This window comes from Cydia strobilella, chromosome 8 (genome assembly GCF_947568885.1).
Source record: "Cydia strobilella chromosome 8, ilCydStro3.1, whole genome shotgun sequence".
Classification (NCBI taxonomy): Eukaryota; Metazoa; Arthropoda; class Insecta; order Lepidoptera; family Tortricidae; genus Cydia; species Cydia strobilella.
The window spans coordinates 9,161,545-9,175,783 of NC_086048.1; the positions used below are offsets into that span (position 1 = coordinate 9,161,545).

Here is a 14,239-nt window from a genome sequence, read left to right on the forward strand (position 1 = left end):
GGCGAGAACCTAATTGCTGTATAATACCCCAATATCAAATTATTCATCCAAAAAAAACTTACTAGTAGGTACTACTGTATACTGGTACTACTATTACTACTAACCACAAACCAAGGAATCAAACTGCAAATAAACATTAAGTGTACTGGTTCCTACACCATGAACGTAATATAGTCTAACCAGGAAGCCAGGGGTCTTTGGCTGCGCGGAATTTGCGTGGGCCGCTCCAGCGCGCTTTCTATTGATGCAATGGACACCCATCCAATCCTTCCTCCTTATGACTCAATTTGGGTTCACGTTTAGAAACAATTGAATTCCCACGCCAATTTTTGACATTTTTCTATTATTATTTGTATATCATTCATTGTGTATCCATTGTGTACTCTCGCTACTTTCGTTCGAAACTTGAACTAGAGGCTAATACGAACCTACATTATGACATCAAAATGATATCTACACCTACTTTCCTTGTCCTTTAGTGAATTCGGGCGTGCATTTTGAGACGCATGAGCGAATGAGACATCATTATCATTTTGACGTCCAAATTTACGCCTGAAATGGCCTCCTAGTCCTTGCCTTTAAAACAATCTCAATATATTTTTGTTTATTGACATGAAATCTAGGTAATTATAAGTGGTTCGACTGAACGGTGATGGTATAAATATATGCGTTTATTGTGAGAGGGTTTTTGTGTCTGTTTGTTTGTGCACACGGGTCGACCACGGATCTCCACGGATCACTTTAGTTGCGATTTTCTGGGGCTGTTACAATTTTGTCAGTAATTTTTAGACTACATTCGATAACGATTAAAGCGCATCCACCTTGTTTAGAATTTCAAAATTGATACTCCTTACTTTCATTGCATTCATCTTAGTCATAGAAAAGAAGCAAGTGTCAATATTTATTTTTAAATAATCGACCTATCTCACCTATCTATTTACATTGTCTTTAAGCACTTCTTTTCATGACCTTGACCGTGGTTGTAAACACATCATAAAAACGCAAGGCCGTAACTTGGTATGCAGATAGTTCACGCCAATTTCAAACGCCTTTCAAACACTTCACAAGCACACAATTTCTATACAGTCGCGGAAAATTTTACAATAACTGTACTTGGCCTTAAAAAAAAATTCCGTCCCCATTGCGGTGACCCTTGACCAAGTGCATACTGATTATAGCCTGTTTACTTTGTCAAATACGTATAATTAACTAACTTTACACTCAATTATGACCTGTATTACCATTGCCATAAAGTTTTATTTTAAAGCCAAAGTGTACTTACATACGAGGTTACTAAAGTAATTTGGCATTATGACGATTCCGAGAACGATGCGATTCAAGTGCATTTAGTTGCATCGTCAAGACATAGATGGCGACACTAGTACTGAATTGAAGCAGATATTTTGTGTTGGTAGTTAGATACATGTAGGTCTTATGAGTTTTCGTAACACGATTAATTTAACAATTAAATAACTGATTATTATTGATAATACTAACCAAGTGTCTATCATATTAAATATGATTGTTAGTTGGTTGTTGATAGGCTAATTAATCTGTTACCCTCTAGGGTGTTGTCCTCTAGGGATAGCCTAGGTACACTCCGCAAGCAAATTTTGTAGAATGATAAGGAATGTTAGAAATGTTGAATGTCATCATAACTTAGTAAGTATATATTATATGATTTAGACGATCCTAATAAATTATTACGTATAAATATTTTGAAAGTAAAATAATAATTGTATATTGTCAGTGCAATAGCTAACACTAACTTTACTTACGTTTAAAACACCGTGCGTTGAGTGAGCAACCAATAACGTTTTGCAAACAAATTAAATAGTTACCTACGCATTTAAATATTAACTTTCGTTATTAATAAGTTTGCATGTAAACAACCATGTTTAATGGTACTTAATGAGTGATTTTTTTATATGGTTAATAAATGAAACAGGTACTTAATAAAAAGCGTCGATAAACATACTATATACTTTATAAAACTAAACATAATTAAATAATTATTTCCATACATTTACTGGCATTTTATGGTCAAATATATTTATGAAGTCAGTAAGCTCAAATTAAGTGCGTACTAACATTTTGTAACCGATCTCTTAATACTGCAATACTTAAATTTTGGTTTTATTGTCGTACCATTCAGAAGCAAAGTGATTAAAAGTCAGTTACAAATTTTATTAATGTTGTTGTTAATGTGATGCAATCAAACACAACAAACGAGGGAAAACTTAAATAATACGTGAATTAATGGGCAAAAAGAGAGACTGGGTTATAGGCCGGCCAGAAGATACACACAAGGATAAGATAGGTACACACAAAATACAGGGAGAAAAAAATAGTTCTCAGGTAAGTAAATATAGTTACAAGGCCCACCAACTCACCACCAAGTATAGGTTGATGACTATTTGACTCGATGACTATTTTGAATCATTTCATGAACCCTACACCTAGGCGTCACAAACCCGGTTTCACCGAATTCGAAAAAACCGGGTTTGCAGCCAATTTTAAAAACCAGGTTTAGGTTTGATAAAACATAAAACCGGCTTTTTCGAGTTTTTCGAATTTCGAAGCAACCTTTTAGTTTTATTTAATCGTACCATTGGTACCTATAATACCTATAAATTAGACGTACCTAAATAGTTACCCACATAGTATATATTTGATAATATCGGAAACATGGACTACATACGCGAAACAAGAACGCAAGCTCAACGCTTTCCACATGCGCTGCCTGAGGACTATTCTTGGAGTTACTTGGCAAGATAAGATTAGCAACGAGGTAGTGCTCTCAAGAACGCATTGTTGCAGCCTAACTGCTATGTTAAAGCAGAGAAGACTTCGCTGGCTCGGTCACGTACATCGCATGGACCCTGGGAGACTACCACGCCAAGTTATGCTGGGTCAGATAGCGGACGTAAAAAGACCTGTTGGGCGTCCAACTCTACGGTTTAAGGACTCCTGTAAGCAGGACATGGACAGTTTTGGCATTCGGACTGACAGTTGGGAGAAACGTGTTCAAATGAGACCGGAATGGCGTCACGACATTAAAGTCGAAAATCAAAGCACGACGATGACTGGCTGGAGAACCTTAAGCAGAAAAGTCTACGTCATGCTCTACCACCTCCTGCGGACTCGCGTTTTGTGTGCGATCGATGTGGCAAGAAATGCCGCGCTGCGATAGGACTTTATAGCCATCAACGGCGATGCGGGACCCCATAAACCCACAAATGTCAGTCACAGAGTTAACACCGCCTGGATGAAGTGGCGATCGCTAACTGGAGTACTCTGTGACACCCTTATGCCAGTGCGAACTAAGGGCAAGATCTATAAGACGGCTGTCCGACCTGCTATGATGTACGGAGCGGAGTGCTGGACAATGGCAAAAAAGCACGAACAGCAGTTGCACACAGCGGAAATGAAGATGCTGCGCTGGGCAGGCGGTGTTACCCGTCTTGATAGAATACGCAATGAGCACGTGAGAGGCTCTTTCAGAATGGCCCCTATCATGGACAAAGTAAAGGAAAGCAGGCTTAGATGGTACGGCCACATCATGAGACGAGATGATCATTTCCCAGTTAAATCTGTCCTAAATATCCCGACTAAATCCTTGGGAAGAGGAAGACCTCCCGACACATGGTGGTCCAATATCAAGCGGGAGATGAGAGCCCAGAACCTTACCCCTATGACAACCCAGGATAGAGCGTCCTGGCGCCGCCGTACAAGGAGGCCCGACCCCAGATAGAACTGGGACTAAGGGAAGGAGGAAGAAGAAGAAGATACCATATTTGAAAAAAATCTAGATCTCTTATACTTATTACTTAGATCCCACCATCAGATAAAATCGATTATTAATTTGATATCGATTAAAACAACTTATTTAGTTACAATATAATTATGTAATATTACATAGCAGAATAAGTAACTAATAATAGTACTTACTTATTCTGCGTTCACTTATATTATAACAGCAAGAATTAAAAATTAAGTAGATTAACAGACTTTTATCAAACAAATACATTCCAAAGAGCACATGAGCATTATGATAACATTATGAATGGTTAAGGATAAACCGCGAAGCAAGTAAAACTTAACTTAGATAAAGAGATCTCGAGTAGACCACTACTGTAGATAACGTATCTGCAACTATCGATGAGATGCCAATGCTGCGTTAGTCGATTGTTTTACTTCCCAAAATGCGGATAGCCACCCAAAAATATATATTGCTAGGTAAGTTTTATGTAAATTTACTGCTCTATAAATCTGAATTGAAAGTTGTGTGTGGAGTTTCCAATCGCCATTGGGCTAGAAACCTATGCCCTGAATTGTACACTCAAGGTTACATGTGCTTAACGTAAGTATATAATTTATTTACTAAATGTGTGCAATTAAAGTTTCTGCAGAGGTTCCTATGTTCTTAATCGCTCTAGGTTAAAATGATTAGAGTTAGACCAAGAAAAGTCTGCAGAGATTTTGACAGCACACGCAGTGCAGGTGTTATTTCCGCCTTCAAATTCCCGCACGCTGTAGGTACATCTATATACAGTGCAAGAGGAACCTTACCCCTGCAAAATTATTATGGTCCTATTTTATTGTTATTTTAATTGTGCTCGTGATTTTAATGTAATATGGATCTCGTTATCTGCAATAAAGATGAATTGATTATACCCCTGGTAGGTACTAGCATATAAAAAATAGACCTATACGAAAAATAAATATGACTTTATATGTTATTGCAGGTCTGTTTATAGCTGTAGCATCAGTGCCTACTGAGAATGCTATAGAAGAGTCAGCACGCATAGTAAACGGTTACACGGTGGACATATCGGACGTGCCATACCAGGCGACGTTACGTCGGCGTGTCATCTCCGGCTGGGGTCACATGTGTGGAGCGGTCATCATCAACGTGCGAGCAGCCCTTACTGCGGGTCACTGCGGAGTTAGGTGAGGACTTTTTAATGCCTTGGTGGTAGTAAAGAATGTGTTTGGGTTAATCTGAGTATCGATAAAGAAGGAATCTATGGAAGCCTAGAAGTTCTGAGGCACATATACTTTATGTAAAAGTGTGATGATTCGTGTGACAGGTTAAAGCAGAAATGACACCAACGCCAACAGACGATGCACAATTCCTGTGGAGCTTTCAGTCATAGAGAAGTAGTAGATAACTCTGTTGGTGCTCCAAATATGAGCGCGACTCTCCACTCATGCTCTAAATTTAATATTGCCTGGCCTTCTTCTACTTACTTGATTTAACGATATGTCTTGGAAGCAGATGATTATCTAACATATTTTCTTCTTTCTTCAAGTTACGTGACAGAACCATCATACATCCGACTAGTAGTGGGCACATCTTCACGACTGACCGGTGGTACGACCTACGAAATCTCCGTAGTACATGTCAATGAGGAATACTCTTCCTCCACCCTGGAAAATGACATTGCCCTCTTGGTCACTTCCAACAACATGAGGTTTGGAAATAATGTCCAGAGCGTAGCTTTAGCTCCGCCAAACCATACTTTGTCGGCAGGGAGTGAAGCTTTGGTGTCAGGATACGGAACTACCTCGGTAAAGAAATATTTATTGTGTAAACTATGTAAGTAAAAGAATAGAAAAATACAATATTTCTGGTGTACACATCTGAGAACTAAAAAAATACCTATATAAATAATATCAATTGTCATGAATATCAATTTAAAAAAAAAACCATTGAAAAATGATTTTGAAGTTTTTAAACTATCGTGAGACATATTTCAAAATATTTATCAGTACGGTTTTTACTCACTATTATTTTTAGTCGCTTTTGGCGACATGTTTCGGATTCTTTGGGAATCCATCCTCAGGCACGAGTGTCCGCGGCGGTTGTTCGTCGTGCACTGCCCGCGCCGCCCGCCTCGTCGCTCGTTGCGCACGCGCTGATGGGGCGGGGGCGGGGGGCGCGGGGCAGTCCGCAGATGGAGTCGTCAAGTGAAGGTCTGGTAGGGCGGCTGTATCGAACGAAGTCAAGCACACTGCACTCACTATGTCCCCGCGATCGTCACAACACACTTGCCGCTTGACCCTAGGTATTATAGGCTTCCATGCAGGTGGCAACATCCAGCCTCCGTCCCGATTGAAATTAGGGCGGCGTGCAATTTCAATCGCCTCGCGAATCTTACGCGGCACAAAACATTTCTCCCGTACCAGTAATCTCGCTTTATCGAAACGAATGAAATGGGACGCGCCTATATCGTTCGCATGCTCTGCCACAGCTGAGTTCCTGGTGTCCATGTTCTTTACGCTGCGTATGTATTCCGACAACCTAGTGGAGACATTCCTTCCGGTCTCACCGACATACGCCCTACCACAATCGCAAGGTATCTCGTATACCCCCGGGCTCCCCAGCGGGTCCTTGTCCTTTGGAGAGCGCAGCAACTGCCTGACTTTGGTATGGGGTCGGAAGATTGTCCTAATGCTAAAACTTCGGCGTAATAGGCGTCCAATTCTATCCGTTATCCCCTTAATAAAAGGCAAGACGACAGGTGCTCTCTCGACCGTTTGTACTTGCCGTAATGTACCCGTACTTGCTGCTCGCTGACTCTGTCTCCAATTGTACCCATTGCTCTCTAATACCTGCCTTACATGCTGCAGCTCCTCTTGCACGTACTGCGGGTCACATAGCCGTAAAGCCCTATTGATGAGCGCGCGTGGAACCGAAGACAAATGTGCGGGGTGATGGTGTGAGTCAGCTTGCAGGTACCGCTCAGTGTGTGTGGGCTTCCGATACACTTGCACACAGCTGCAGCATGTAAGGCAGGTATTAGAGAGCAATGGGTACAATTGGAGACAGAGTCAGCGAGCAGCAAGTACGGGTACATTACGGCAAGTACAAACGGTCGAGAGAGCACCTGTCGTCTTGCCTTTTATTAAGGGGATAAGGGATAGAATTGGACGCCTATTACGCCGAAGTTTTAGCATTAGGACAATCTTCCGACCCCATACCAAAGTCAGGCAGTTGCTCCAAAGGACAAGGACCCGCTGGGGAGCCCGGGGGTATACGAGATACCTTGCGATTGTGGTAGGGCGTATGTCGGTGAGACCGGAAGGAATGTCTCCACTAGGTTGTCGGAATACATACGCAGCGTAAAGAACATGGACACCAGGAACTCAGCTGTGGCAGAGCATGCGAACGATATAGGCGCGTCCCATTTCATTCGTTTCGATAAAGCGAGATTACTGGTACGGGAGAAATGTTTTGTGCCGCGTAAGATTCGCGAGGCGATTGAAATTGCACGCCGCCCTAATTTCAATCGGGACGGAGGCTGGATGTTGCCACCTGCATGGAAGCCTATAATACCTAGGGTCAAGCGGCAAGTGTGTTGTGACGATCGCGGGGACATAGTGAGTGCAGTGTGCTTGACTTCGTTCGATACAGCCGCCCTACCAGACCTTCACTTGACGACTCCATCTGCGGACTGCCCCGCGCCCCCCGCCCCCGCCCCATCAGCGCGTGCGCAACGAGCGACGAGGCGGGCGGCGCGGGCAGTGCACGACGAACAACCGCCGCGGACACTCGTGCCTGAGGATGGATTCCCAAAGAATCCGAAACATGTCGCCAAAAGCGACTAAAAATAATAGTGAGTAAAAACCGTACTGATAAATATTTTGGATTTTGAATTTTCTTTAAACAACAAATATTATTATACATTTCCTTACTTGCAGTTCGAAGGCACAGCGTCATCAGTGCTGCTCGCGGCTAAAGTGAACGTGGTCGAACAGCAGACTTGCGCCCGCGCGTATCTACGCATCGCGGCCATCACATCCGGCATGCTATGTGCAAGCGCCTCCTCACCAGCCCGAGACGCCTGCCAGGGCGACTCTGGCGGGCCCCTCGTCTCCGACAACCTCCTCGTCGGCATAGTGTCCTGGGGTGAAGGCTGCGCGGAGGAAGCTTACCCTGGCGTGTACACTAGGGTGTCGAAGTACTACTCCTGGATTAATGGGAAACTTGCAAATATTTAGGATTGATGTTTTGATGAAGGTAGCTGACCTACTTACCTACTACTACTAAATACTTTATAGGTATGACCCTACAGTAATGTCGCAGATTGCGTTACTTATTAATCCGATATCCGTTCACTTAAATGATGGATAAAGTCTAAGTTTGGACTTCCCATGAAATTCGGTTCAATTATAGTAGGTACTCGTAGTAGGTACTTGATGGGTTTAACCTGCCTTAATAAGGTTGGCGTTTTCACGGCTTCGGCTGCATCTTCACGATCTTACACAACCGTGGGACAGACTTGGTACCGTTAATCTATTAGGGACAACGAATTTCATCGCCTCTCATCACCTAGAACAGGTGTCTTTTTTCTAACAGTTTGCCGAACCTTAGCTTGGAACAATGGGTCAGTTATCCAAATTCCTGAATTATATTGACTACTTAAATTATTCAAATTTATAATAAATATAAATTAAAATCCATCTTTGATTTTTTCTTCGGACTGGAGTTGAACAAATAACAATGCATGCCCGTTCATTCCGATTGTTTCCCACAATAGAAACGAAAGCGATACGAGTGTGGGAATTTCAGAGTTCATTGATTTTCGCCTTCATTTACGATGAAACGTCGGTCAATAGACTTGAATAGTCATCATTTTTTCTAAATTTATTTTGTGCCGAAATAATATTAACTGTTTAATTTAACAGACGCGCCGTGCCAGAAAGGAAATGTATACCAAGTGCACATCTATCTACACTTATAGATACATAGTATTTCCCAATGTATAAAATTGAACATACTCCTAGATGTTGATATCAGATCAAATCCTTATCTAGCCTTCTTAGTAGATACGAAGTATAACACAGATGTACCTTGTAGTATACCTTGTGAAATACGTGTTTTACTCATGAAATAAAACTATGATGAAAACGGAGTATATCGCGTATATTGAATTCGTATCGCGTATGCGTATCGCGTATACATCCCGACGTTTCGAACCCTTTACAGCGTTGGTGGTCAACGGGTGACTGAGGAAAAGCTACAAAGTGCAAAAATACCAACATATGAACCATCATAAACTACTTTAAGGCTGGTTGTACATGCAAAATCGGTTTATAAGGGTGTTTTACTTATTTTCTCGCACAAAAAAGAACAGAACCATTATGAACTGTGTTTATCAAGAAAATAAAAATAAACAACACTGCAAAAAGTTGTTTAGTCACCCAGCTAATCAGATTGTCGCATAAATGAGGTGTTGTTCGCACTGTCACTAAGTCCAGGGACGGTGATGGATCGTCTAATTTGAATCCGCTGCAGATTTTATTATGATAACTAAGCACTTGTCACTTTAGGGATGCATTTTCGCACCCCTCGAGCTATAGCTTCGACGTTTTTTTAAATAAACTAACACGTTAAAATGCATGAACGTTTTTCTTCGGCATTATTATGCCAAAGCATAAGTTTAAGGCTAATACGAGTAGATGTTAAAACTAAAAATAATTTTGGAGAAAACAGTTATTTGCTGCGTCACCTGTTCTGGTGTAGTATGAGGCAGATTCCCACAAAACCGCAGAAATACCACAGCCTTTGGCCAGAAGTCCGCGCTCGCAACTATGATCCTAAAGGGCTTGTTACACTTTGCTAAATTTAGTGACTAACAAGAGGGACGCTGCTATACGTGAGACGCGATAAGAGATACATCCTATCGTTTCTCACGTATAGCGGCGTCCCTCTTGTTAGTCACTAAATTAGGATAGTGTAATAAGAATAAGCTCTTAAGCATCTCTGTCTTCAACGCGATGCCTTAGCGACTTACCGACGACCGCGAAGGTCATCCATTTGACTTCTTAATAAGGACAGTCTGCGACATCTGCGACACAGTAAGATTTACAAAACGGTGTCCAAGAATTCGACGCACATACATACCATTTGAGTAATTTCGTTAATATCATTATTTATATTAAGTGTGTAGCTTCTAAATCACAACATTTATTGAGTACTTAATAGCAATGTAAGATTGTGCAAAGCTTTAACTAGGTAAGTAAGTACTCGTAAGTAATGAACGGCCTCCTAGCCCAGCCGGTAGTGACCCAGTGACCCTGTGTTGCAATCAGGAGATCCCGAGTTCGAGTCCTGGTACGGGAATTTATTTGTGATTTTACCACAGATACTCGTTCCTCAGTTGCCGATGATTTCTATATTTGTATTTATTTATATCTATATATTATAACATTTATAATCCGCAACACAAGCCTCATTGAGCTTACTGTGGGACTAAGTTGATTTGTGTAATATTTTCCCATAATATTATTACATATTCATATTTAAGTACAAGTAGCAAAAGAGCAACGTCAAGATTAATTTCTACTAACCAATTAACTTTCGTCGCCGAAGCTTTGTAATCTTAGTTAAATACGATGAAAGCATCCGACCGGTAATCGGTTTCCTTATTCTGAACTACCACATTGTTCTTTTAATACACTATTACATAACAAATACAACTTTATTTTCAGCGCCTAAAGGTGCTATTCAGGTTGTTTGTTTGCGGTAAGGATTTAAGACCTTGTAAGTGTAAATACAGAAATTATTTACGACACCCCCTCATTTAGAGGTTTTTTATCCCTTTCATCGCGTCGCGGAGCGAAGTGCGTCTCGCTCTCGCGACCTTTAATAAATTTTGGGGTGACTTCGAATTAACAATACCATAGTCGTCGTCATAATTCGCCAGCCTGTTGCGGGGTTTGTTGGGATACTTTAATGACAAGAAGGGTGAAAACTCGCTTTTAGTTTTACGACAAAAATTATAAGATTGAAGAACGTTGTGTTCGTGAAGTTGTACCATCATTCGCGGAGGCGCACACTGACTGCTTCGGTGCGATACCTAATACCGCAATAGAACTGCCTCCCTGATGCTTCGCGTGACGTGGGTGACAGTTCCAACAGCCTCTTGCGCCTAGTGTTAGAATCACCCGCTTGCGCATTCTGGAAACACTGGGATGATATACATATGGGATCCAGAAGCTGTTTATAATTTATTATAATTTTGTATTGGGTTAACTAACTAGGACTAAGGGAATGTAAGTACACTAACACTATGGACCTGGTTTGAAATAAAATATTGATTGATTGATTGATTAGAAATAAAGGTACTTATTGTAATTATGCTGGTAGATTTCATAGTTTACAAACAAGTGTTGTATATATATCCCCATGCGCGTTAAGGTTGACGCACGCTAGAACGGTCCGGGTCCGGGCCGAGGCGTCCGACACTTCGTTTTCAATAGAAAGCATTACGTGATCACCGAACCGATCACCCGTCATATATTCATATATCTTTATTGCGATCATGTTCATTACAGAGGATGGTACAAAACATTTTGAAGTAGGTACATGATACCCCGTTAGGGCACTGCAACAATCTTAATACTAGGTATTGAACTATTTACAAATAATACATTATTAAACTAGGAAATTGCTAAATAAATTATGATAATAAACAAAAACTTTGGTTAAATGCCATTCATATTGCATTATTACTCATTTATAATTGTATATTTAATTCATCATAAAAGCCCAACATTAATAAATAATAAGATGAAATAAAAATAAAAATAAATAATTCTTTGGACTGATAATTAATCTATTGCATCATCTGATAAAAATTCCTCGACTGTATAATATGCCTTTCGTATTAAAATTGATTTCAGTTTGTTAATAAATGATTGCGTTTTTTGTTCATTAGTTACGCTTTTTGGTAATTGGTTATAAATTATCACAGATCTATAATGAGGGCTGTTTCTGAACATTTGTAGATTTGGTTTTGCTGGCAACAATAATTTATCCTGTCTTCGGGCACTTTTAACATGTTCGTACAAGGTAATATGTTTTCTAACAAAAATGGCAGTTTCTAATATGTAGAGACAGGGGAGGGTGAGCATATTTTCTTTAATAAAGAGTTCTTTGCATCCAGCTCGTTTGCGCACGTTTACAATTATTCGAAGGCACTTCTTTTGGCTTACGAAAAGACTGTGAGCTTCTGAGCTGTGTCCCCATAAAATAATGCCATATTTCAGCCAAGAGTAGGCATAGGCATAATATGCAGATTTGGCGCATTCAGCGTGTGTATTTGATTTCAGTAGATTTAAGGCAAAAATGAATTGGGATAGTTTTGATTTTATCATTGAAATATGCTCTTGCCAGTTTAACGAAGTATCGACAGTGATACCCAGAAGCTTGAAATGCTTTACTTCCTCTATATTTAAAGTATTAGTTACTGTAGATAGGTCTAGGGGTTCCTTTTGGTAAGGATGAAATTGTATAATTTTTGTTTTAAGGTTATTAATTTCCAGATTATGATTTGAGAGCCATGAAGTCGTGTTGTGATACGATTCTATAACTTTATTTGCGTCGCTTGAATGCTGGCAATCAAAAAGGAAGGACACATCGTCAGCATACAATATATTGAAATTGTTTGTCGATTTTGGCAGATTATTGATATAAATAATAAAAAGTAAACATCCGATCACGCTGCCCTGAGGGATAGAGCAATTCGTTACTTTTATGTTTGATTGCACTAAAGTTAGTTGGTTACTTTGCTCGTCAAAGTGCTGTAACTGCACGTATTGTTTTCTGTCGCTGAGGTACGATTTTAGCCAGCCGTAAGCGTTACCTCGTATGCCTATTTCCTCCAGTTTCTTTAGTAAAATGTTGTGAGAGACCCTATCATATGCCTTCGTCATGTCGAGTAGGAGCCCTACGGCGTAATTTTTGTTTCTTATAAAATCTAGAGCGCACTGTACAAACTTAAATACTGCTAAGGTGGTTGGTGGTATATTCAAAACGAAGTGTCGGACGACACGGCCCGGCCCGGAGCCGGACCTTTCTAGCGTGAATCATCACAAAACATCCCTTGAAAAACGTTTTACACGAGTTTTGGAGAGCCCCATCATCATCATCATCCATATCAGCCCTTTATCGCCCACTGCTGAGCATAGGCCTCTCTTCCAGTACGCCACTTGTCCCGGTCCTGAGTCCTGAGCTAATCTCATCCAGAAGTGACCCGCAATCTTCCGGGTGTCGTCCACCCAACGAGCCGACGGACGCCAGGGGCTTCTTTCATTTGAAAGCGGCCACCATTCCGTTAACATTTTAGTCCACCTGCCATCACTCTGCCTAGCAACATGTCCCCCATAGAGAGCCCCATATTGTGAGTAAAGTGCGTGTACTCAAATTAATTGCAGAAATATTTAATTTAAGGTTTTTAGTACCAATCTTGACCAAGACTGTTGTCACTAAGCTATGTGGAAGCATTTGTTAGTCACACTCTTTAAAAAAATTGTACCTTCATAACATTAAAGTAACAGCTTTAATTATTCAACGTGGTCGTGTATACAATTAAAAATACTGTGGTAAAACCACAAAAGTATCAACATAAATGAGCAATTACATTATTTTTGTAACAAACGATACGTTAATAAGTTAATATGTAACTCAAATTAGTTACCGATGTTATTGTAGCTTTGGGTATATTTTATCGGCGTGGGTTTTAATGGCGTGTTTATAGGCTCACAGTTAAGAACAAAGTTGGTGTTGTTGACGTAAAACTAATAATAATTTTAAAGGGCAATTAATTGAAAATGAACCAGTGAAAGTGTGTTCTTTATTTACTAGTTAAGGGGCCCACTGACCATCAATCCGCCGGACGATATCGGCCTGCCAGTTAAAACAAAAATTTGGAAGTTCCGAACAACTGACAGGCCGATATCGTCCGGCGGACTGATAGTCAGGGCCCCTTTACGGATAGGTGTTTAAAATCACTATTGCTGGTTTTCCCGAGTGCATTCGAAATTTAAATATCTTGATATTAGCCTGCACTGAAACTGATATCACTGATATGAAATAAAAATCATATTTTAAAACTAAAAGACGCCTTCAGGCCGTGTATATCTCGGTGTCGCAAGCACAGCCAAGTAGTTTTTTGGCAATCCAGTGTATATTGACCCCGAGATCTACGGATCCGGATACGGAGCGAATCCTTTGACTCGTCCACTCGTTAAGCAAAAGGGAATGTGGGTCCAGATACCGTCTTACTCGGATCAATTGTAATCGGTGCCGTCACACCCTCCGCGTCACCGCCTGACGTCATCTAATCATAAGCTTTGTCTCTCGACAGACACTCGATCCGTTTATTGTCACTTGCTCTTCTATTATTGTTGCTTGCCGTTTTTAACGCTTCACTGATTTACATAATTT

The 14,239-nt window shown here is 40.6% G+C and overlaps 1 protein-coding gene across 1 annotated transcript; it reads left to right on the forward strand.

Moving 5' to 3' along the window:
- The first annotated feature begins 4,192 nt into the window (after positions 1 to 4,192).
- Positions 4,193 to 8,029, forward strand: LOC134743336 (trypsin-1-like). The gene is made up of 4 exons (XM_063676728.1): positions 4,193 to 4,239; positions 4,749 to 4,953; positions 5,316 to 5,574; positions 7,708 to 8,029. Exons 1-4 carry the CDS (start codon positions 4,206 to 4,208, stop codon positions 8,005 to 8,007), a joined length of 798 nt encoding a protein of 265 aa, XP_063532798.1. The 5' UTR covers positions 4,193 to 4,205; the 3' UTR covers positions 8,008 to 8,029.
- The last annotated feature ends 6,210 nt before the right edge of the window (positions 8,030 to 14,239 follow it).

Excerpts from the sequence above, each read along its gene's own strand:
- LOC134743336 (XM_063676728.1), top strand. The coding sequence starts at position 4,206 with ATGCGGATAGCCACCCAAAAATATATATTGCTAG. Across the intron at positions 4,240-4,748 it reads CCAAAAATATATATTGCTAG|GTCTGTTTATAGCTGTAGCA; the intron begins GTAAGTTTTATG and ends ATGTTATTGCAG. Across the intron at positions 4,954-5,315 it reads GCGGGTCACTGCGGAGTTAG|TTACGTGACAGAACCATCAT; the intron begins GTGAGGACTTTT and ends TCTTTCTTCAAG.